The sequence below is a fragment of the Terrapene carolina genome, unplaced genomic scaffold (genome assembly GCF_002925995.2).
Source record: "Terrapene carolina triunguis isolate 2854851 unplaced genomic scaffold, T_m_triunguis-2.0 Scaffold21, whole genome shotgun sequence".
Taxonomy (NCBI): domain Eukaryota; kingdom Metazoa; phylum Chordata; order Testudines; family Emydidae; genus Terrapene; species Terrapene triunguis.
Genome location: NW_020664372.1, coordinates 35,714,829 through 35,740,169, shown reverse-complemented (window position 1 = coordinate 35,740,169; position 25,341 = coordinate 35,714,829). Strand labels below are relative to the sequence as shown.

Here is a 25,341-nt window from a genome sequence, read left to right as displayed (position 1 = left end):
TCCTGCTGTTAGAAAGAATTTTAGCCTAAAATATTTTGTCTTTTGCAAAGCACGTGACTTCCCAGTGAAGCCCAGAGAAGTATTTAGCCCTGAGAAAGAATGATCCATTTCCCAGTTTCTTAACTTCACAAGTTTACACAAATGCTCATTTCTCCCCTACTAGTGATTGTTTTTATTGCCTTTAGGCACCAGCAAAAGGGGGAGCACATGTATAGATGAGCAAACGAACACACAAAGTTGATCAAACTTTGAGACTCCTCTTGAGATCTCCCACAAGGCTACATTGAAGATTGCTACGGAGCAATGGAATCAGCAATACCCCCGAGGCAGGTTCACAAAGAACTAGACTGATGGACTTGCATAGAAGCCCTCAGCAGTAACCCACCAGTATAATACAGCAGAACCAAGTTAAAAACAAACAGCAGCAGCAAAGCACTCCTTAAAAAGAAGCTCATAAAAACTTAAAAAATCTGGACTTAGTCTATGAGAACAATTACCCAGGAAGTCAAAATTAAAAGACCTGTTTCCATGGAGGTACATTACCCTAGCTACAAGAAAATGTCAGGAACATTTTATATTTCTTTTACCATCATTCTATCACATTTTTACCATAACTTAGTACCTAAGATAGCACTTTCCATCTTTGCAAACATTAATCTTCCGATGACCATTGAGACAAGAATTCCTCCAAAATAAAATGTGTGTAACGGACAGATGGTGCACAAGCCTTGTATGTGACAAGGTAAGAGAAATCTATTTCAAAGTCCAAGCTACTTTTTCAGAAGCTCATATACAATTGTTTTTTAATTCCACAGAAGACTGAAGATTTACTCCACGACAAGCAGGGAACACAAACCCACACTTCTTACCTTTGAATATACTACAGACAGTGAAATCTCTCAATACAGGGAATTCATAAACAGATTATAGAATTCTTACATTGTCCACAAAAAACAACCCCAAACACAGAACGAGAGACTGAAAAGACAAAAGCTTCCTAAATTATTGTGAATCACTTCTATATATTACCAACTTTCCTAAGTAAAGATAAAGCAATATAACACTGCTGATGTTGATAATCTAGGCTCTAAAATATATTAGAGATGTTCCAGGTAGATTATTTTCTCCCTATAGCTTTAGGAATGAGATAAGCAGTTATAGTTTATGTCAGACTTCCTTTTAAATGCAGTTGCATTAAATAATCAGCATTGGTTCATTTCAACAAGTTTTAACAAAATAAAGGTGTCTCTAGCGCAGTGTTTCCCAAACTTGGGACGCCGCTTGTGTAGGGAAAGCCCCTGGCGGGCTGGGCCGGTTTGTTTACCTGCCGCGTCCGCAGGTCCGGCCGATCGCAGCTCCCACGGGCCGCGGTTCGCTGCTCCAGACCAATGGGAGCTGCTGGAAGCGGTGCGGGGCGAGAGACGTACTGGCTGCCTCCCACCCAAAAACGAGGAACTGTTTGCACAATGTATGGTAGAGAACGACTGCTGATGAAGTAACTATAAGACTAACAAAACAATCAGCAGCACAGACTGCTATAATAGTTAAACAGGTCTACTTTAAACCATTATAAATACACTGCGTCCAAGGCTAAAGCAATAATACTCCAACATTAAGCATGTAACAGGATACAGTTATATTTACCTTAATTTATCTGCTAAGGCAACACTTGTTTTTGTCAGGATTATCTAAACTCTATTATTTGCAATTTTAGTAGCTTTATTCAAAAAATATATTTCTTGTAACCATACATGGGTACAAATTAATAAACGGCAATAAAGATACACGTCTAACCCAATATAACGTGACCCGATAGAACACAAATTCGGATATAACGCGGTAAAGCAGCACTCCGGGGTGGGCGGGGCTGCGCGCTCCGGCTGATCAAAGCAAGTTCAATATAACACGGTTTCACCTATAACGTGGTAAGATTTTTTGGCTCCCGAGGACAGCGTTATATCGGGGTAGAGGTGTACCTTAAAAGGCACGGTTCTGGACATCCAGAGATGTGTTACAGAATTATATTTTTAGTTACATCAGATCAATCCATATTTAATTAAGACTGTTTAACTGAAGGCTGTACCCCTTAAGTTTCCCATATTCCATCCACCCTTTAAGTAAGGAACTTCCATGTCTTACAGGCCATAGCCAGCACTCAAAGACTGATGGGCTCTTTAAAATTTGAAAAGCAAAACAAAAAAATTAATCTAACCTTAGAGCTCACAATTTTCCAAAACTAACCGCAACTGTAGGTTTCTGGCTTAAGCGCCCTCACTGTTTGGTGCAAAATGCAGGGATTTCAATAATAAAGGATAAACTTCAAGGCATTAGCTTAATTGTTCTCTTATGTAAAGTAGGACTTCGGAGTTACGAACACCAGAGTTACAAACTGACAGGTCAACCACACACCTCATTTGGAACTGGAAGTATGCAATCAGGCAGGAGAGACCAAAAACAAAAAAAAGAAAGCAAATACTGTACAGTACAGTACCGTGTTAAATGTAAACTACTAAAAAAAATAAAGGGAAAGTTTAAAAAAAAGATTTGACAAGGGAAGGAACTGTTTCTGTGCTTGTTTCATTTAAATTAAGATGGCTGCATTCTTCTTCTGCATAGTAAAGTTTCAGAGCTCAATGTTCAGTTGTAAACTTTTGTAAGAACCATAACATTTTGTTCAGAGTTACAAACATTTCAGCGTTAACAACCTCCATTCCCGAGGTGTTCGTAACTCTGAGGTTCTACTGTAGGCTTGTTGGTACCAACTTGTTCCTTTCCCGCCTAATGTCTTACATCTCAAGTATGAAACGCAACGGTTTTATACTACCAAATATGTGTCTAGCTAATCAAATCAAAACTTCTAAAAAATCAAAAGAAAGTAATTTTCATCGTCTTCTCCTGGTTTTCTCTCTGCAATATCCATTTTTGTATGGTGAGTGTGCTGTTCCAAATTAAGCCTTTTTTTAGTAATTGTGACAGAATGTACCCCTGTATTTCCACACTACACACTATTGTAATAATCTTTGTACAAAATACACTTTGTAAGGTATCATTTGAAAACTCAATTTGCTGGTCATTATTGTCCCCTGGTAAAATATGTGAAGTTTAAGATTCCACTGTACGGTGTTAACAACACATGTTCCAGCCAGAAGTTGGCAACCGGGTCTGTCCTAAACAAAGGAATGTGTGCTCTGCTTAATTTGCATTAAAGCAGTAAACAGAGTCATCAAGCAGGAAGGGAAACAAAGGAAGCTCAAACACATGAGGAAAAAAGAGCAGGGAACATTCTTCCCCAGACTTTAGCGGGCCGGACCACCACTTCCCACAGCTCCCATTGGCCGGGAACGGCGAACTGCGGCTACTGGGAGCTGCGGGGGGCCATGCCTGTGGACGGTCAACGTCCGCAAAATGCCTCACGGCTCGCAATCAGCTTACCCTAATGGGCTGCATGCGGCCCGCAGGTTGCCCACCACTGGTCTAGATTGTACTCAGGTAAGTCACAGTAATGTCTTGCACTAATGCCAAAGTATTTTTGATGAATTACATTCCTTACCTCCATGCATAATTCCAAAGACTTTCTTTGCCTTTTTACTTCTGCCACATATTTTGCAGGTGATTTTAAGTGTACTATATACAGTTACCTCCAAAACAGTGTTTGTGCTGAACCCTCAAATATATAATCTTTGCTTAATTTTAAGGAGCAAAATGTTCTGCTACACTGAACTCCATGAGCCCCTTATTCCCACAGTAAATCTGTTCTGAACATCCTGAAGGCCAAACTTTCAAATACATTAAGTGAGAACAAGCCACATGTCATTTCTCTCACTTAACAGTGACCTGTAAATATTTTAGCAAAAATGAAGCAAAAATACATTTGTGTGCTGAATTGTCTCAAAGGGTGTGGTAATGGTGAATCATTCCGGGTGTAACTAATTTTAAACCACATTTCTTTCCTCTCAGTTCATTTCGGGTTTCCTGAACTTGAGTTGGGCTGCTCAACTCTTGTGACGCCCCTCACACTGTAGCTACCACTGGTAGAAATATGCACCCAACTCATAGAAGCTTACACATATTTTACAAACATTTTGAATTTTTTTTTTAAGTCTATAAAATTGCCATAAAAAAGTATCACCAATTTCTTGACCTAAGTTTTTCTATCATTTTAAAAAGTACCCCCAATGAATCAGAAGCTAAATTCATATAAGTGCTTGGTCAGAAATGCTCTGCTGGCATGAAAAAACAAAGAAAATATCTGATTCTTCAAAACATTAGATAAACCATCTAAATATGAAGACAAGTGAAAACCTGGTTTGTAACATACCACATTAGTACTTCTTACTTCAAATTACAAATGAGTGAATTTGCATGCTATGATCAGTACAAACAGCTAGAAAATTCATGTACACTTAAATTCTAGAGGTTCTGTGCCAAAAAGAGTACATAAATAAAAAAAGTTTCCATCCACTTTATATTCAAAGTTTTTTAATGCTATTTATTTCTAAATGAAATAAGAACTCATTAAAATACGTTGTTGATATAAAGTTCAAAGCCACTTACCAACTGCAAACATAATAATAGAATCAAGGACTGGAAGGGCCCTCGAGAGGTCATCTAGGTCCATGCCCCTGCATGCATGGCAGGACTAAGTATTATCTAGAACATCCCTGACAGGTGTTTGTCTAATCTGCTTTTAAAAATCTCCAGTGATGCAAATTCCACTACCTCCCTAGGCAATTTATTTCAGTGCTTAACCACCCTGACAGTTATGAAGCTTTTCCTAATGTCCAACCTAGACCATCCTTGCTGCAATTTAAGCCCATTGCTTCTTGTCCTATCCTCAGAGGTTAAGGAGAACAATTTTTCCTCCCTCCTCCTTGTAACAACCTTTTATGTGCATTAAAACTATTATGTCCCCCTTCACTCTTCTCTTCTCCAGACTAAACAAATCCATTTTTTTCAATCTTCCTTCACAGGTCATGTTTTCTAGACCTTTAATCATTTTTGTTGTTGTTCTCTGGACTTTCTCCAGTTTGTCCACATCTTTTCTGAAATGTGGCACTCAGAACTGGACACAATACTCCACCTGAGGCCTAATCAGTGTGGAATAGAGCGGAAGAATTACTTCTTGCTTACAACAGTCCTGCTAATCCATCCCAGAATGATGTTTGCTTTTTTTTCCAACAGTGTTACACTGTTGACTGATATTTAGCTTGTGATCAACTACGACCCACAGATCTCTTTCTGCAGTACTCCTTCCTAGGCAGTCATTTCCCATTTTGTGCAACTGATTGTTCCTTCCTAAGAGGAGTACTTTGCATTTGTCTTTATTGATTACTTGCTTAATGATTGAAACACACAAATCTCTTTTCATAGCTCACAAGACAGACTACTACATCATACATAATACATGCAAAGAAATCACAGCTATAGGAACACACACAAGGATGATTCATTTTACAGCATTTTTAGGTGTGCTGGCAGAGAGTTCCAAAGGCATCAGGCACTACTTTCAATCACCAATTTAATCCTTGGAGTGAACCATCCATCATATAATAGCTTGTATGAAAGATGATGTACTTTTTCAAGATCTATCTCAAAATGCTTTACAGATATAATGAAAGACTACTACAAGGAAAGGTGTGTTAGCATTGACTTTGTTTACATATTCCCACATTCTAAAGAAAAATATTTGGAATCAAAACTTGTTCTACTATACAAATTTAAAAAAAAAGTCAACCCAGCTAGTTGAAAGCATTTAATGTTTAAAAAACTATTAGTTTCCCTTACTACAGTAACTGCAGTTCTCCAAGATGATTGCTTGTACTGATATCCACTCTGTGATGAGCAATAATTCATCCTTAAACTCAAGTGGGGATTGAGAGGTCTCATTTGAACAATGACTATAGGATTCTTCTACCAAATTGAAGATCTAATCTAGAAGCTAAATCCAGGAAGTAATTCTGTACAAAAGTACAGAGTGAATTCCAGGTAACAGTATTTCGTATTTCAGTGATAGAAACATCTGACATAAGCAGAACAGGTCACCTTAGACCTGAATGAATGTGCTCCAATACCTATCATTTTAATAGTCACTAATTCATAGGAAGAAAGTATACAGAATCTAATTCACTTGGATAATCTGAGTGGAAACTAGCTAATCCCCAAAAATATCGCTGTGTGCTACCAGGAATCCCAGTGGTTTATTGTACAGTTTAGTCCTGTTCAGATAGTAAATATCCTCTTCACTTCCAAACTATGTGGTCTGGCCTCTTTTTGCAGTGAATGGAGCATTAGGAAAAATACCAGTAGATAGAATGTTTGGTTTAAATTAAAATCAGAAACCACCTTTGATAGGAATTTGAGGAGGGCATGTTGTTACACCACCTTAAGAAATACCATATTCAGTGAATCAGCCATTAGTGTCTGAATACCTAAGGTTGAACTGATGCAATTACCACTAGGTGAAATGCAAGGTGAAAACGTGGTTCTATTAACTGGGCGAGCACCACATTTAAATCACATTATGGAATAGAAACCAAAGAGGTGGAAATATACAAGATAGACCTTTTAAAAATGTCTCCCCTGTAAAATGAAAAGAGTCCTGTGCCAGTGGGTAAAATGCCAAAGTCACTGGCAGGTATACTCTCACTGAACTAAAGGTGAGCCCAGAATGTTTAAGGTGCAGCAGGCAACCCACAATAAAGGGAGTAGAAAACTAGCAAGGATTAGACACCGTCTGTCTTGCTCAAATGAAAAATCACTTTCATTTCATACAGGAGGGATTTTTAGTGGAAAGCCACACAAATCTGCTTTCCAACAGAGTTTTCTGGACATCTTCAGAGCAGTTCCAGTCCAAGCTGTTCAGTCAGCTAGCATCCTAGGCTGACAGACTCCCACATCTTGTATCTTGTCTTAAATAAGACTGAGTGTTCTTTGGGACAGGGACTGTCTTTTACAAAGTCTGTAGTGTTTAGCATAGTGGGGCTCCCAACCCTGATTAGTGTCTCCAGTCATTATAGTATTAAAAGGAAACAACAATAATAACAACAATCTTCTGAATCCCAGGCTGGTGAGCCCACATTGACCGCTAGGGCCAGCGAGCTAATGGACCATAAGGATAAGACATATCTTGAAGAGGATCTACAGTGCTGAGACAAATAGGGGGTTTTGTGGGAGAGGGATTCCAGAGCGAATCATAGGCCCTATTCCAGATGGCAGGGGCGTTATCCCTCAGGCATAATCTCCCCAGGATATGGATCAAGAGATACATGCAATAAGAACAGCAGCAAGAGTCACCAGCTAAGAGCTACAGAAAAAGAAAAGGAAACACACCAGATGCAAAAGAGTTGCACAAGTGGCTAGTGCTATGGAACCTGTCCCCTGTCCAAGTTTATGATCAGGCTACATGGAAGCAATTGACTTCCAGGAATACTGCTCTGGTGAATTAGACACTGAAGGAATCCAAGGTAGAAGGGCCCTGTCACCAAAGAGACAGATTTTGTCCAAAGAAATCTGCCACAGAATTTTTCATTTTTGTTAAGATGTTTTTTCAACTTTGCCTAATGCAGAAGTCTCCCTCATCCCTTTCAATGAGCAAACAAAAAAAGCGATGAGTGACATGATATTTCTTGACAACATAATATGTTGACTTTACTTTAAAAAGTTACAGTATTAACAAGACCACAAATAAAGAACTGTAAGAGAGGCAAGATGTTGCAATAAATGGGAATCTTTACAAATTCATTCATTTAAACTGGTTTCAAACAATCTTACCTTGCTGTCAAGATTCTTCATGGTTAACAAATCAAGCGTTTTAAGGGAATGGCCTGTAGGTGAAATAAAATAGAGGCAGACATGGATGCGAGTGTCATGGTAGTTGTATAAGGAGCGTTTAATTTTCAGTTCTTCCTGGAGGTAGGCCTCAAATTGTGCATCTATGTAATCCACTATTGGCTGATAGCTGGGGGAAAAAATGTGATGTGTTAGCAACCAAAGATCAGATAGAGTAGGACTAAAAAAGGGAATCCGTGTTATATTTTTCTGCATACTATTACTTACTCCTTGAGGAATTCTGTGCCACTGCGCAATGCAGAATTTTCAGAAATTAACGTTGTGCATGCAGAATTTCCTTTCCCCCACAGAAATAGGCTGCAGTGCTGCTAGCTATCACTAGGGGCCATTGGACTCAGCAGAGGCCAGCTTGCACATAGAAGACACTACTGGTGAGAGGGAACTAGAGAGTTCCTGGCAGCTGCAGTTCCCAGAATGCCCTGAGGGAAAGAGAGGGCAGTGTGCAGGAAACTCAACACAAGCCTGGGACTGAGCATCAGGCTGTTTCTCCCTTTGGATCCCTGGGCCGCGGGTGGGCGGGGCGGGGGGGGGGGGGAGTGGGGTAGTGAGTGTCTGGCCCCCCAGCTGGGCTGGGGAGGGAGGGAGGAAAGGGGGCAGAGAAAGAGCAACTGGGTTATCATAGGGGTTTCTTTAACTCTACTCCTGAGGGAATTTTTGTGTGTCTCTGTATTGTTCCAGACATACTTGCTGACAGGTATTTTGAAATAAATTACCAAAATAATTGAAACTGGCTTGATTATGTAGCGTTATTTTGACAAATAAAATTGTGCTCTGACATGTTAAATCTCAGTCTCATATGTTTGGCATGCAGAATTTTGCGGAATTTTAAAATATTGTGTGCAGAATTTTTAATTTTTTGGTGCAGAATTCCCCCAGGAGTATATCGCTTTACATATCAACTACATACACTGGAAGCTCAAGAAGTCATATACTAGAACAGGATATTAAATGTATGGATAATGATCAAACTGTCTATGCAATGTAAAACTAAAGTTACTGAATACTAGCTTGAGAAACTAATGCAGCACAGGATGGGTTAAAGATAGTTAAATTTTTCTCTATTGGTGATGAAAAGCAGAGTGTATCAGCTATGCTTTTTACTGAAATCCTTAAGTGATCCATTTCATGGACTTCTGTAATTTCTGTAGTCTCACAACTCAATCTTGGAAATAACAGACTATCACTATAAATAGCATGTGACTGATGCTGTCCATAATTATGATATTTTCACATCTTTTGGAGATCAGTATTGTGTTTTGGGGAGCTTTATTACTGGTAAATGTGTGTAAGAGAGCAGGAAACTATTCTCTAAAGAATGAGAATCTGATTTGTATTTTAACAACATTTTAAAGATTCTTTTCCCTGTTTTGTATGATCCAAATTACAAGAGGACCATAATGTATCTTCAAAACATGTTATTGTATACATAAGAGCAGCAGGTCCTGAGTATCTTTTGCTGCATACAGTGTAGACAAAATCATGGGAGGCGAAATTTCAGAGGCACTGATTACATGGAAAGTGAATTTGAAAGAGGTAGAAGACAGCCTTGCTTGCAATATGAAATATTTTACTGCGTATCATTAACACCAGTACCTGAGATTTTTCTTTATCATCTAGATATGCATCCGAAGAAGTGGGCTGTAGCCCACGAAAGCTTATGCTCAAATAAATTTGTTAGTCTCTAAGGTGCCACAAGTACTCCTGTTCTTTATCATCTAAACATTGTTCATCAAAGAAATGGGCAAGAATAGGCAAGTCACTAGCAAGAACGCTCTTTCGTTAGTATCCTATGCTATAATGTTAATTAAAGCTGCGAGTTTGTCATGGAGGTCACAGATTCCGTGACCTCCTTGACTGCACAGAGCTGCCTGGCCACACCTCTGCCTAGAACCTTAGCGAGGGGGATGTCACCGCTTCCGGGGAGCCCCTCAGGTAAGTGCCGCTCAGAGCCCGCCTCATGCTGTCCTGTGCCCCAACCCTCTGCCCCCTTCCACACTCAAACTCTGCTGCTGCTGGGGGCGAGAAGGAGGTGCGGAGACAGGTACGGAGCCTACTGGCCCTGCCCCCCATGCCTCTCCCCCAGCAGGGTTCCTGGGCCGCGCACCGCTGCCCACCCTCCTCCCCCCCCGTCCATCACCAGCGGGGGTCCAGGCTGCGTACTGCCCCCATCCCCTACCCCACTAGCACCCAGGCCAACCTCCCCCAGCACCCGCAGCTCCCCCGGACACCCCAAGTTTTAGTCAGGGGTATATAGTAAAAGTAATGGACAGGTCACAGGCCGTGAATTTTTGTTTACTGCCCGTGACCAGTCCATGACTTTTACTAAAAATACCCGTGACTAAAACGTAGCTTTAATGTTAATTTATGTTCTGGAAGTGAATGCACAACCTCCATCCATGCCCAACACTACTTGGGTCTTAAATAATGTAAATTATTATTAAAAATGCTTCATAGTACTGGTCATTCCAATAAAAGTCTGAGGAAAATCAGTTCAATAATTATGAATAATTAAATTAATCAAACTTAATTGACGGAAAAGAAAACTCTAAATTCACTAGCTGTGTAATGCTCCATCTTCTAAATAGGCTGTTCAACTTCAAATATACCTACATTTAAAAAATCCAGATGATTTTTCTTCCAACTTACACTCTTTTGTAGATCCCACTGAAACTTAAAAGCACAACTCTGTAGAGAACATATTGTACTGTAACTTACTATCTGTATAATTATATGAAAGTTCAAAAGATGCCCATCACTATTATATATTTTATTGATATAATTTGTAACACATTATAAAGGCATGTGTACATGAGGGCAGAGTAAACGTTGATTTCTCAAATAACTTGCCTGACAAGAAGAAAATACAATCCATTAATTATGTGGGAAAATGTATAATTAAATATCTGGAGTACATATGTAATTTGTACCACACATTTTTCTTAATCACATACCTAACTTGAAAAGTCTACTCAGACTCCACAGTTCAAGACCAAGGTTATTTTGCATAATGAAATTCTTACCACGGGAGGAAACACTAACCTATCTTCTTTGTTTATCTGGTCACCAAATCCCACTGTATTTACAATGGTCAGTTTCAATCGAACATTGCTTTCCTGGAGTTCATACGTCTGAGCTCTGAGTCTTACATTCGGTTGAAAATGTGTTGATACGCGGTCATCAAAACTGGTGTTAAACAAAGTATCTATCAAGGTTGATTTTCCAATTCCAGTCTCCCCTGAAAAAATTAAAAGAAAAAGTAAGAAGTTTGCATTTGCATATATTTGTACAAAGCATAATAGGTGTTACTATAGTTATTGCCCCATTAAAAGAGTTTAAAGAGAAATTACCTGTAAATTGGCTTCTCCAAACGTATGATCAAATTCCTCTTTTTGACCCTTAGAAGCACCAGTAAATGTGTTTTGTACAAAAAAATTAATTGCCAGTACCTCATTATCTTGAATGTTCCCTCAAACCTTCAATTCCTTGACAAGTAGAACATATGCACACACACCTACTAGTACTCCAAAGGGAAAACAACAATAAAACACACCTTTGAGCACTAAGGGCATTCCTTTGTGCCTCTCACTAGAATCTTAAAATCCAAGAATAGAATTAGTGTCTTATAAATGAGGAATAAAGATTGTTTAGCATGCTTACATGGGCCTGCCGTGGTGGCCTAGGCACCAGCATTCCAAAAATCAGTGGGGGACAGGGGAAGAGAGAAAACCTTAACACCAAGAAAACTTTACTATTTCATTAAGTCAGTATTAAAACCACAGCTATCCATCTTCACTATTTTACACAAGTTTTAAGATTAGCTATTCCATGCATATAGGGAGGTCTGTTCTTCAACCACATCAGCTAATAGACAGAGAGGAAGTGAAGGACAAGTATGAGTTGGTGTGGATTATTTATACCCTTGCTCAGTTCAGTGTTGGGTTTTAGGAAGATACATGTTTATGTGTCTGGCTGGTACATCTAAAGAACTCCAATACATTCAGCCAGAAAATTAATAAGTATAAAAAGGCTTCAAGGTCTCCTACTGATAGACCTGGGAGTGGCTTGGGTTCTATTATCTGAAATACTTTACCTATGGAGAAGAGATGGATGTAGACCACAAGTTTTAAAGAATCCTAGAAGTTGCTCATGAATCAAGACTTAAGGCATCCTCAAGCCTGATCATGAAAGTACTGTACAACAAAGATAATCAAAAGGATGGTTGCGAATAAAGAGAGGCATATTATGGATCATAGTTAAAAAGGCAAAAACACCCTAAGATCACATTGGATCAATACTGCAGTCATTTCCTGAAGGGAGGTAACAGTAACCTTGTCAGCCACTTTTTTTTTGTATTAATATTTGTGCCAAAAGATAGTTTATGGTCAAATACTTAATATTCACTGCTGTCAATAATAAAAAAAAGTATATTACTTACCAATACAAAGAATGTTGAAGCAGAAGCCCTGGTTGACGGATTTGTTAACCAACTGATCTGGTAAGCTATCAAAACCAACATGGCCAGACAAAGATAAGGGTCGACAATTATCATTTTGCTGTGGAAAAATGATTATTTAAGAAAATGTGTTGCCAAACAATTAACAGTGATATATAAGGAGATCTACTAGTAAACTACAACTCTTCTTTAGGTCTGGTAAGTGACTGAAGAAAACATTAACAGTTTGCAAAGTCTGTCAGTGGAACAATAAGTATCAACTCATTTAGAAATGATAGCATAAATAATTAAGTTTTACTGTAGCCAGCTAATTTGCCATCGAAGCCACTGAAGTGAATGGAATTACTCACATGATTAAAGTTAAGCACATGCTTAAGTGACTTGTGAGATCAGAGCCTATAAACAAAAGAAAGCACACTAGTCTAATGGAAATGGAAACTTGTGAATGAAGGATATCCCAACTGATTTACCTCTACAAAGAAAGAAAAAAAATCAGAGGAGAATATAAGGGACAGCAGGAATTCAAAATAGAGACTGAAAACTTGAGGAAAGGTACACACAGATAAAAACCTATTCTAAGTGTGTGAGCGGTGAGAATTTTTTAATGTGTAAAGTTATCCATACATCACAACTATAATGGATATCATTTCATATGTAGTTAGAGTACCAGAAGCGTATAGTTCTTTTTAAATTATTTAATAATGAATTGGTACTTAGATACATTGGTGATGGGTATATGAGAAATGCCTAACAAATAGTCTAAAATAAAAGGAAACAACATTATTTTTCCACATATTAACTGTAGAACCTGAAATGCAATTTAAAAAACAACCATTCAGCATAAACAGATGGACAAAACCATGATTAGCCACAGATCCATGTTATTCTGTGTTCCTATGTTTCCAATCATCAAACCACTATCAGTTCCCTGAGCCTTTTAATACAGCCAGCATCCTAAGACTTGCATCTGAAGAAGTGAGGTTCTTACCCACGAAAGGTTATGCTCCCAATACTTCTGTTAGTCTTAAAGGTGCCACAGGACCCTCTGTTGCTTTCTAAGACTTAACGTTAACCTGGGTTTACATTCTAGCCTTTCCCTACTTCACTAAGGTTGGGGGATTTTTATTTAAATTTAGAAGCTCAGGGAAAAGTGTCATCCTTTACACTGAATATGTTTCGACATACTTCAGTCAGGTCTTTTGACGTTAGTTTAGCACTTTATCATGAAACTATGCTGAATCTTTCTAGTGCGCATCTCTTATAATAATTTAAATATTTATTCATTCTCTTATTGATTTTCATGTGTGAGGCTAAAGGGTACTGTCATTCCTGTATTAGACTGATAGTGCTGGAAAAATGTACACAGACAAAAACAATTTAAGGAGAAAACACTACATTTTAGGACTATCGAACATGGTGATTCTAAAATTAACATGGTATTGACTGAAAACAAGTTCAAATATAGTCACAATCTGAAAAAGAGAAAATGACAAAATACCTCAGAAAAGGCACTCCAATGTGTGGGAGCCAATATAAAAAAGAGACAGAGATGGTGGTGGTTGAAACAAACAAATGGGACATGGAGTCCCTGATGGAGCAGAGGGGACAACAGGCAACATAAAAGACAAGTTTATACAAGCCACAAAGGTGAACACAAGAACAGAACTTCTGTCTAACAAAACTGAAGATACAACCTGGTATATGACCAAAAAACAAGCTATATTATTTCTTCATAATACCAACAATTAAGATTTGAGACACACAGAGGATGTTAGAGTCTCAGCATAATTGTAGAGGGATACCACGGCCTTTCATATCCTAGTCATTGGCCTAAATCTCGACTATGTTAGTTGTGTCCTAAATTACCATGCAACTGTTAGCTATGTTGCATAAGTCACTAGCAGTCTCAGTGGAAAAATGTCGACAAAAACATAACAACAAATGGCACCAATCCATCTATGTCAGGATTTGAATCCATCAACAGGATTGTATAGAGAAAGCTACTGATGGACTTTCTGTACTTGCTCAGTGGAAAAATAGAGGAGCTGGTCTCTATAGCTGTCAATCTGGTACCTTTGACTTTAAAAAATAAAAAAAATTAAAAGTATTCCATATGATGAATTTAACTTCCAAGTTTGTTGACAATGAAGATGACTGAATAGAACAAATTTTCACTGCAAAGCGGATAATGGCACTGAAATATAGTAAACATGTGCAACAACAGGATGCCTTTTTACGATTAATTTCCTAAATATAACCATACTTCACTACACAACAAAAACTTTGACTATAGCAGTGTTATGTAGTTCATATCAAAAGTCCAACTTGGCTTATTTCCTTGGGTCCTTGAACTTTTGCCAAATCAGCTACTTTTAGATGCGTGTTTTGGTCAGGAAACTGAGTGGCTCAACTTCTGCCAAAGATATTTATATCATTTTCAAAATTTCTTCAGATACATGAATTCTTAGAACAGCAGCAGATTTAAGACTGTAACTATATGGGTACAAGATATTTACTATATTTCTTATCTTCACTCCGCACAAATTATGAATGGAAATTAGATTTTCATATTAGAGTATAAAACAACAACAAGGTACAAAATCTCATTTCAGATGTGAGATATGAGAATGAGTAACTTGTAAAACAGATTTCGGAACCATTATATGGACAAATTTAACTAATAATATATTTGCACTGATGCATACAGTTATAATATATGGAGATATACCTATCTCATAGAACTGGAAGGGACCTTGAAAGCTCATCAAGTCCAGTCCCCTGCCTTCACTAGCAGGACCAATTTTTTTGCCCCCATCCCTAAATAGCCCCCTCAAGGATTGAACTCACAACCCTGGGTTTAGCAGGCCAATGCTCAAACCACTGAGCTATCCCTCCCCCCTATCTGAAGCCTCAGGCATTTATGGATTTATTTTCACAACTTCCTTTGCAATAGAAAAGTCTTCATGTTACAGATGGGTCACAGATGGCATTAATTGATTTGTATAAACTCCAAGAGAAAGAGTGAAAGAGCCAGGAAATGAACCTGGATCTCTCAAGTTCCAGCCTAGTCCCTTACCCACAAGATCATCAGATCTTCTTCTTTCTAGCAGAACACTCTTTAAATAGCATCAGCTGCTGAAGATGCAAAATCAGCCATGGATCAAGAATGCATCAGAAAATTCTGCTATGATGTTACCAGTTTCAGTTGTGAATAAATAGACTTTGCATTATTTTTTTTTAATTCTTTAAAATTGAAAAACAGTAGAGATTTTGTTCTCCTCTGCTGGTATTTAGAAGGATCTTTTGAGCAGGTCCAACTGCAATACCAAACATGTATTCTTCCTCCCACTTTCTTGTCCACACACAGGCCCGCCTGCTGACTCTTTGGTTTCAGTTTCATTGCAGCTATTAATGGTATACATTCTCTTTGGACTTGTCTAAACACAAAATTTGTACTGCTTTAACTATACCATTATAGTTAAAGTAGTACACACCCTCCCCCGTGTGGACACAGTTATACTGATATAAAGATGCTTTACACCAAAATACTGGAGTTTATTCCCATACTGGAAGGGGAAGAAGATATACTAGTATATGTAGCTTTAGAGAAGTATAACCTGAAATCACACCAAGGGGGTTGTATTGCTACAACTACTTCCGTTAAAAAAAAAAAAAAGCACACCCCTAGCCCAAATAATCATACTGGTACAAAAAAAATATGTGTAGACCAAGCCTTTCTCTGTCTAAAGTAGGAATGTAACTAATGTCTTCAAACATAACCTAACATTTTAAAACATTTGTTGGTTGGGCTTTTTGGTGTAGCTTAGGCCATGACCAAACAAATACTGCTACTCTTCCTCATCTGTGGAAAAGGGTCTGGCAAAGAGATGCAAAAGGAGATCGAGATCCCTCTATGCCTCCTTGAACAATAGGAAGCAGATCGGCTCCTAGATGCTCTGGATGGAGGTCACCAGTATGCCCCATAGAGAAAAGATGGTCCATTACATTGGTAAGGCTGGTTCTGACAGGGTTGACCTGGCCATTGCCATGCTGGAGGCGGATACACTTGGGCTCTTGAGAGTCTCTGGTCTGTAGAGAAACCCTCACCTGGGTGATCTGAGAGATGAAAGGCTCCCTGCTGGATGGAGAAGAGAAGGTGTGTCCTAGTGATGGAGATGAAGAATAAACATCATTGTGAGGCAGCGCTGAGGACTGAGGAGACCTCAGAACTGAGAGTTCAGAAACACACACCAGTACCAAGTGTAGAAACACTGGTGCCAATGGTGGTGCCTGGGACATAGTTATCTCCTCCAACATAGAATCAGCCACTACCGACAAGGATTCCATCGACGATGCCAGTGTCAGTACTAGCACCAATGCCAGCATGGATGTCAGTGTTTGGAAGCATACCTAATTCCTGAGCGTGGCGTGTGCTTGTCTGGTGCTGAGCCAGAGACTGAACTCACATCACTTGTCCGTTTGATGAGTGGGCTTAGTGGGCTTGTTCCCTGAAAAGCAAAGATTTGGGCCTCTATTTATGGGAAGAAAGGCACTGGTGCCGGGAGCCATGCGCATCCCAGTGTTTAGATTTTCCTTGCTTCAGCAAGGAGACGGTAGCAGTCTTCCGTGTAAGGGTGGTAATTGGTATCGGGGCACTCCTTGATGCCGGATCCCTACTTGACAAGGCAGAGGATTTTTTATAGGTACCAACCTTGGGTGTTGCATGCCGCCTGGCAGGGGTACTAGCTGATGTCTGATCAGTTTTGTATATTGATCCTGACCCCTTGAGGTCTCACGCATAGGGTGTTCCCCCCCAGCTCCGGCCCCACTCCACCCCTTTCCTCAAGGCCCCACCCAGCCCTGCTTCTTCCCACCCCTGCTCCACTCCCGCCCTGTCTCTTCCCGCCCAGTTCCACCCCTTCCCCCGAGCGTGCTGTGCCCTCACTCCTCCCCCCCCCCCAGCGCCTCCTGACGCCACGAAAGAGCTGATCAGCAGCAGGTAGTAGGCGCTGGGAGGGAGGGGGATGCGCTGATCGATGGGGCCCGCTGGAGGGCAGGAGGTGCTGGGGAGAGGGGGAGGTTCTGGTAGGGGGGCTGCCGGCGGGTGCTCCAGCCCCAGAGCTCCCACGGAATCGCCACCTATGGTCTCATGTTCTTCTCATAGATTGCTTGAAGAAATATAGCTTCAGTTGAATGTCTCTGGACTGCCTCATTCTTATTGAGCAGTCTTGCACACAGCTTCTCCGAGACAAAACAGAGAGTAGCTGTGGCTGTCAGTGAATGGAATTAATCCATTCAAGATTGAGAGGGGTTGAAATCCAAGGGCTTTGAATCTACCATTTGGCATGTGCAGAGAGCAGAGACACAAATAAAATTTAAGGGGGGGGGGGGGAAACTACTTTAAAGGGAGCTAACCCTAACTACCTAATTTGCAACTGAAGTAAATTCCACTAAGGGTAGTGGGTGGACACTACTTGTTCTGTCTTGTTCCCATGCGTAGTAAGAGGGAACAGAGGGATGGTTGTGATCACTCTGTACTTTCTGCCCTCAGCAGGAGCACATGGAGACAGCTGCAAGTCTAATGGACACTGCTATTAAACAGATTTTGATCTCATACAACACGTGGCATATGTGTACCTATAGTGGGACCCCCACAGACACAGACTCCAAGAAGAACTCTGAGGTATTTGATCAACACTATAATTAGTTTGGGGGTTTCTTCAGAGTCTTAACTCCATTATCACCTGGTTTTCCAATGGGTGAAAAAAGTTAGCAGTCAAGTAGAATGGGACATAACGCACCAACAAGCAGACTAACGTATAAAATTGTAAAATGGCAGTGTTACGGACTTAACTGCTTTAGAACATTGTTGGGCAAATGTCTTTTCTGAACAAAATTGTAGTATGTGAGCTATGAAAACATCAGTTTGGGTTACTACTCAACTATATCATACAAGTATTTATAGCAAGGGGCAGGGATGCAGTTATTTAAATTGTATGTTATACTTACAATTAAACTAAACCCTAATATTAAGACTAATAAGTTAACTACAACGTATCGTTCAAATCCTAATAACTTCTAAACAACAAGCTTTCCCACTATTCTGAACAGCACTGAAGACAAGTTTCTATTCTAAAGAAGAACTGTAGCAATACCTGCTGCAGGATTGTTCATATTCAGTTATTCTAGTTTGTTTTCTTTCAGGTATAGCTACAGTACTTTACACACTTCCATCATAAGAAGTCTTACAATTCTATTCATATTATGTATTGGTAATTTATACAATTCCTTTGTTGAATCTGTATGAAATTCTCCTAGAAATTTTATGTTTGTTTTTCTGTGAAGATTGAATGCCAACCCCATTCAATTAAAATTGTCTGGAGCACTTTAATACTACTATTTGTTAATTTGAGAAATTAGACTATTTGTCTCCACTTCCCTCTACCTATAATAACTACAATCCAATCTAAAATTGCCATCCTGTGTTTCCAAACTACCCATGAACTTGTCCCCTCCCAATGCTCCCTCCATATTTATATTGGTCCCCTCCCTGCTATTCTCCTGTGTAATGTTGTTTGCTTCTGCTGCCCTATCTAGAATTCTCTTGCCTCTCCAAATCTGTAAGCCTACTGATAAATTCTAAATCCCCATCACATTTCATTTTTGCTGATACTGCGTTTTTTCAAATCTTCTCTCACTGTAGTTAACCCACAAGAATACTCTCTGACATATTTATTTTTTAAATGTCAACTCTTCATTTATGCTAGTCTTTTGCAGTTTTTCCTTTCTGCTCATATAAAAGAGCCATGAGTCCGGGCTGTGAAACTTTTGTTCTCTAGTTTAATCCCTCTGTAATTCTTTACATACAGAATGCTATATACAACATGCAATATAAAATTGTAATATATTGTACTAAATGATATAAAGGCTACAAAACTTATTTAAAGCATAATTAAATATTCATAAAATGGAACGCAATGAGCTACTTCTTTTGGATGAAACGAAGCAGTGTTCAGCACTGGATCTAGGGGCAAGTCTGGAAAGTGAAGGAAAAGAGACTTTGCACTTCTCTGATTGGGAGTAATCAGGGCACAATTCTCCCAAAATGCTGCTCTAATCTATGTCACTACAATGGCCTATCCAACAGCCAAGGATCATCAGCATTCAGCACTTTGGCCACACACCTTTCAGAATGCCTCATATGACAGAAAAGCACAAGAACAGCCAACTAAATTCCACCCAGGGATTCCTCTAAACAAGACAAATCCCCAGCTGGTTATTTAGGCCACTTTTGTGTCCCTCCTCTATCTAACAAAGCAACACCTGAGATGGAACAGGGCAGAAGATGTGTCTTTATGTCATGAGCTAATCAAATTATTCACTACATCAAAAATAAACGTGAATCTGAGCCAAGTTTTGGATTGGATTTGTGTATCTGAAGAACAAGAAAGAAGTGAAAAGTTGACAGGATTTGCCAGGATGCAGAGCAAGGTTTTCCTTGAAGCATGCAAACACATAACCAAGACTGTTTAGCTTTTTTCTTTTTAAATATGCAGCAACTCTCAGCCATTTTGAGCAAGATAAAGCCTCAGAATTGGATCGTCTAGTAATAATTTTAGAACGCTGACAGAGCCCGCAAACTGTAGACAACAGACATGCACGTGTATGGTCCTTGTACACACGTTCAGTACAGGATTATAGCATGATACTTATTTCTGTTCACAATTTTACCTATAAACTGAGGGTAAATTATCAAATTTGCTCATTATTAGAAATTATTCAAGGAATTGCTTATTCAAACATATGTCTGTGCACTGTTTGTGAGCTACAGTTCGTAACCATTAGAGTATTTGCTATCCATAACTAGAAATTTATGCTGCATGATTGGTAATCTGAATCGCATGGGATTGGTTCCTATGTCTGGATGGCTCCCAAATTGACAGTTTTCAAGATGGCCACTTGAATACTTCTGAAGTACTTACACATTTTAACAAGTATTCATAACTCTACCTTGCTGTTAGCATTCTTACAAAAATACGGCCTGGACAAACGTAAAAGCAGTCACAAGTGAAAGCTGTTGTAAGCGTAGTTGAAGCACATTCATGGTTTTTATGTGAATCGATGTTGATAAGATTTTTTTCTCATCTCGACTTGCTAACAACAAATGTAAAGTTCCACCTCAGGCTAGAGCTAGGTGAAAGAGTAAAAGTGAAGCTAATGAATCACTGAATGCTGATGAAGGCTTCCATCCTTTGATTTGCTCGTAACGTGGAATGACAGGTCTGCGGGCACAGCCCCGGAGTCTTCTCCGACTTTTAAAACCAAACACTGGTTTGAATGGGGGAGTCGCCCGCTTTGTGCGCCTCTATCTCCCAGCTGAAAGGCAAACCCCCGACACTGCCCTTTCCCCGGCACCCCCCGCCGCCCCTCAGGGCGGGGCGCTGCCTCCCTGCCCCTCGTAGCGCGCTCACCACACACGAGTCTCCCTCGGGGGCATTTTACAAGCTCGTCGCGGGTGACAATGGGGGGGAGCAGTGAGATGGAGGCCGGGGGCTGTGGCGGGCGGTGACTGAGGGGGGAGGCTGGGGCCGGCACGTCCCCCCCATGAGGCGCTCGGTCCGGGGAGAGGGGGGCGGACCCGGCCCGGCAGAGGAAGTTTTTAGGGTGCGGTCGGAGGATGCGGGGAGAAGAGACGAGAAAGTTTCACGCGCCCCCGGGCGGGACTCACCAGCTGCCGAGCGACCTCGGAGGAAGCCATGACACCGGGCGGCCGCCGCGGGAGGGGGAGGGGAGAGGCGCGCGGGAAGCTCCAGGCGGTTGGAATGTAACCGGCAGCTAGAGGGTCCGTGCGGGGGGGCGGGGCCAAGCAAACGGGCGGGGAGGGGAGGGGCGTGGCGCGGGGGGGTGGGGTTATGGGGGCGGCCCGAAGGGCGGGGCTACGCTGTAATCGCTTCGCACCCCTGCCCCGGGGCGATCCCCGCACGCGGCGGGCTGGAGTCTCGGACGTGACGTGAGCGGACGGTCGGTCCCTGACCCCCGCTCCCCCGCCTGTATAATGGGCCGCAAGCCGCCGCACTGATTGAGCCGCTGCTGCATTAGGAAGGGGCGGGGAGCGCTCCGCTGCCGAGCACTGAGCCGCCGCAGGAGGCGGCCGCGGCGATGTTGGGGCCGCGCTGAGCGTGGGGTGCGATGGCCGAGGAGCCGGCGCTGAGCCCGGAGTCGGTGCTGCGGTTCCTGGCGGCGCGGGGCGGGCGGGCGCGGAACGCGGAGCTGCTGGAGCATTTCCGGGGCTGGCTGAGCCCCCCGGAGCCGGAGCGCCGCGCCCGGGCCCGCCAGCACTTCAAGGAGCTGGTCAACGCCGTGGCCACCGTGCGCCTGGAGCCCGGCTCCGGCGCCAAGTACGTGCAGCTGCGGCGGCGCTACCGGCCCGCGGGGACCCCGGCTGCGGACAAGCAGGACTCGCCGCCCGGTGACCAGCCCCTCGAACCCGGCGGCAGCGAGGCCGCCGCCCCCGTAGATCCCCCAGCGGCGCCCGGGCCCGAGCCGCTGCCTGACATCGCGGACACCGCCCCCGTAGATCCCCCAGCGGCGCCGGAGCCGCTGCCTGACATCGCGGACACCGCCCCCGTAGATCCCCCAGCGGCGCCGGAGCCGCTGCCCAGCATCGCGGTGACCTCTGAGGAGGCGGCGGAGTCGGTACAGCGGAGCCGGGACTCCTCGCCTTGCCCCGGGGGGCAGCCGGGGGAGATCGCGCCAGCTGCCCCGGGGAAGCCGGGCCCCGAGGATGGGGCGCTTCGGGGGAAGGGCCCCCCCAGCTGCCCGCAACAGCCGCCCCAGGCGGGGAACAGGAGCGACTTGCCCCGGCTGGGCCAGGTGCCCCCGGGCAGCGGCAGGAAGAGGAGCTCGCGGCGCAATGTGGCCCGGGGGCTGCAGCCGGGGCACGGCGCGGAGGAGCCGCTTGCCCCTGCCCGGCTTGCCGAGGAGGAGGGGGCCGAGGCCGGTTCCGGCTCCCCCTGCTCCCCAGGCAGCTCCGGCGGGGGTGCCACCCCTAGGTCCAGCCGCAAGAACTTCCGCGAGTTGATGATGGGCAGCTCCCCCCAGCTGAAACGGAGTTTCTTCCCCGGGGCCCCCCGAGCCCGCGGGGGGGACTCGGACAGCGCCTCGCTGGCCTCCTCCTCTGCCGAGGAAGAGAGCGGCGGGGGGAGCTCGGTGGCGCTGGACCCCCTGGAGCACGCCTGGATGCTATCAGCCGCGGACGGCAGGTGGGAGAGCCTGGAGGGGCTGCTGAGCAGCGAGCCGGGGTTGCTCTCCAAGCGCGACTTCATTACCGGCTTCACTTGCCTGCACTGGGCCGCCAAGCACGGGCGCCACGAGCTGCTCGCCATGCTCGTCAATTTCGCGCACAAGCAGCGGCTGCCCATCAACATCAACGCGCGCACCAGCGGCGGGTATACGGCGCTGCACCTGGCGGCCATGCACGGCCATCTGGAAGTGGTCAAGCTGCTTGTGGGGGCCTACGACGCAGACGTGGATGTTAGGGATTACAGCGGGCGCAAGGCCTCCAACTACCTGAGCCAGAGCACCACGGAGGAGATGCGGAGCCTGGTGGGGGCCCTGCAGGAGGAGGGCGAGGGCGCCGCGGGCAATGGGAGCGGGCGCTGGAGACTCTCCAAGGTGCTCCCCTCCAACCTCATTACCTACAAACTCTCCCACCACCACCAGGGGCAGGGTGAGGAGACTGAGTCCAGCGAAGGGGCAGCGGCCCTGGGCAAGGGCAAGGAGATGAGTAGGAAAGCCTCAACTAGCGGCAGGATGAAACCACGGCTCAACAAAATCCGATTCCGCACCCAGATCATCCACACCACCCCCTCTTTCCGAGGGGAGGCTGAGGAGGAGGAGCAGGAGGAGAAGCCACTGAGAACGTCCTTCAAACTCAGACCCAAATCCAATGTTTTCGGTTAAGCAGGGAAACAAGCAGTATTTAAATCAGGTGTGTGACATGCTCCTGAACCTATTGAGCATGTAGTGCAGAAGAGAGGTGGTGTTTGCAGGCCTGTGTGAGTGACAATCCCTCATCCAGACTCATGCATTCTCCAGGAGATAAAGCAAAATGTCTTGTTTTAACTTCTGAGTTTCATGAAGTGTAAATATCTGCAGGGCTCTTGGGATTTAGCAGTTTCCAGGAAATAGCTGCTTCAAGCCAAGCAATGGGGGGCTCCCCATACTTAAGAGCTGTTTCCTTAGGAGTACAGCCAGGGGCAGTGGGTCTGTAAAGAAGTGCTGGGTATGTAAAATCTGCAGGCCCCTTCTTTTTAGAAGCTAGGCATCAGGGTCTGGTGTATTTATACTTGGTTTTAAAGTGAGTTGGAGGGGAGACATGAGAGAATCCAAAACTTTACATTTCACTACTAGATTATCAACTGGTACTATATACTACTCTTCATGGACAGCTAACTATTTAAGTAGGATTTCTTAAATACATTCATGTATTTTTTAAAGTCTCTCTCTTTCTAATGGCAATACCACAGGATTAAATAGAGCTAAGTACAATAGGTGGCCGGTGTGTCGAAACTGCTCTGCTGACTGTCAGGATGTCTGTCGACATTTGGGCTCCGGTCCTCAAAGACTTAAGATCAGTCTTAACTTTACCTGTTCAAATCACATAATTCAAATATGGAAGTCAATGGGATGGGTTACAAAGGGTATAGTTAGACTTGGTGTAAGTCTTTGCTGCTTAATTGAGGTACTACTGAACTCTAATAGAATTGGAATGCTAATGCAGAATATAGTAGCATGAATGAAAGGTCTTTAATTTTTATACATTGAATAACTGCTAATTAAGTTCTGTATCAAAGCAATTTTACTTTTATAATCACTGTGAACTCTCAAATACTACGTCTAGTACCATTTGAGTTATTGATCTTTGGTCTGTCGCCAACACTACACTAGAATAATAGCAACATATTTTCAGTTGATATAATTATTTTTATTCATGTAAAACTAGGTAATTATGCCACACATCTCATCCAAGAAAATCACTTTTCCTTAAAAAGGAGTATAGATGCTGTTGTATGAGATCTTCACAAAACTAATAAGATATTGAAATGCTATAGTACTGTTCTATGCATTCAATAATTGTGTGCTGTAGTATCTACTGGCTCCTTCAGTGTAGTATAAGCAGAAATGCTTACAAACTATGGTAGGGTGAAGGACCCAGGAACTCTTTTCTAAGGCCATCTCTGTCCCTGTTTGTTTAGTGTATTGAGTAAAAGCTGCTTAATGAGAGAGTTTGATTTTTTTTTTTTAAAGTAGTGTGGCAACATTCAGATTCTGACTCTCTAGTAAAACTGATTAAAAATCAAATCTCTCTAGTTTGAAACTTCAAAATCCTTCCTGTCTTTTAAAAAAACAAAACCCAAACAAATGCACTGGAAATTCTCAAAGTAATTGTTTTGGAAATTCTCAACCTGAGACAGGTCTATTCTAAATTTGTTCTATACAGTCTTCAGAACTTTATTGGTTTCTCTGCTGTTCAGGTCAGTAATTCCTGCAAATCTTGGAAGGCATACTTAGGCTATTTTAACTTTCTTCAAAAAGAGCAGCATTGGGCTGGTCCTACATCATGGATGCAGCTGGCCATTGAATCATCTGTGCATAAATGTCAAAATACTGCCAATGAAAAATGTTTAAATTACACTATCTTGTAATGTATGTGCATATTTGTAAAATCTTATCAAGAGTATGTGACTTTAGAAATGCATAAAATCTAAATCTGAGGCACTAGTTAACTTCATGCTGCAAGGGCTAGAAATCAGTATATTGGGGGAGTTGCTCCTGAAAGATCTGTGCTTTCTCCTGTTGACAGCTTTCTGCATTTTGGTAGCAATAGCATGAGTGCCTACGCTAGATAAATAAGATAGATGTGGGGGAGGACTTTGCCACAGATCACTTTCCAGATTTTGCATGACTGTTGACCTTAGTAAGCTATGATAGTCACATAGGTAGGCAATTAATACTATGCCAAACTGTTACTAGAAAAA

The 25,341-nt window shown here is 42.5% G+C and overlaps 2 protein-coding genes across 4 annotated transcripts in view; one reads left to right on the top strand and one right to left on the bottom strand.

Annotated features, from left to right (window-relative positions):
* SEPTIN10 (septin 10) overlaps positions 1–21,148 on the bottom strand; it is a 50,482-nt gene extending 29,334 nt beyond the window's left edge. For all 3 annotated transcript variants that reach the window (XM_026647685.1, XM_026647684.2, XM_026647691.2), the window contains exons 1-4: positions 21,030–21,148; positions 12,284–12,401; positions 10,888–11,083; positions 7,771–7,957 (exon numbers count right to left, since the gene is read on the bottom strand). In XM_026647685.1, coding sequence (XP_026503470.1) covers positions 7,771–7,957; positions 10,888–11,083; positions 12,284–12,401; positions 21,030–21,059 — 531 coding nt within the window. In that variant the 5' untranslated portion in view covers positions 21,060–21,148. The remainder of the gene's footprint in view (positions 1–7,770; positions 7,958–10,887; positions 11,084–12,283; positions 12,402–21,029) is intronic.
* Positions 21,149–21,277: 129 nt separating this feature from the next.
* SOWAHC (sosondowah ankyrin repeat domain family member C) lies at positions 21,278–24,251 on the top strand. The gene has a single exon (XM_024222081.3). The coding sequence runs from the start codon at positions 21,491–21,493 to the stop codon at positions 23,261–23,263; it is 1,773 nt and encodes a 590-aa protein (XP_024077849.2). The 5' UTR covers positions 21,278–21,490; the 3' UTR covers positions 23,264–24,251.
* Positions 24,252–25,341: the final 1,090 nt, after the last annotated feature.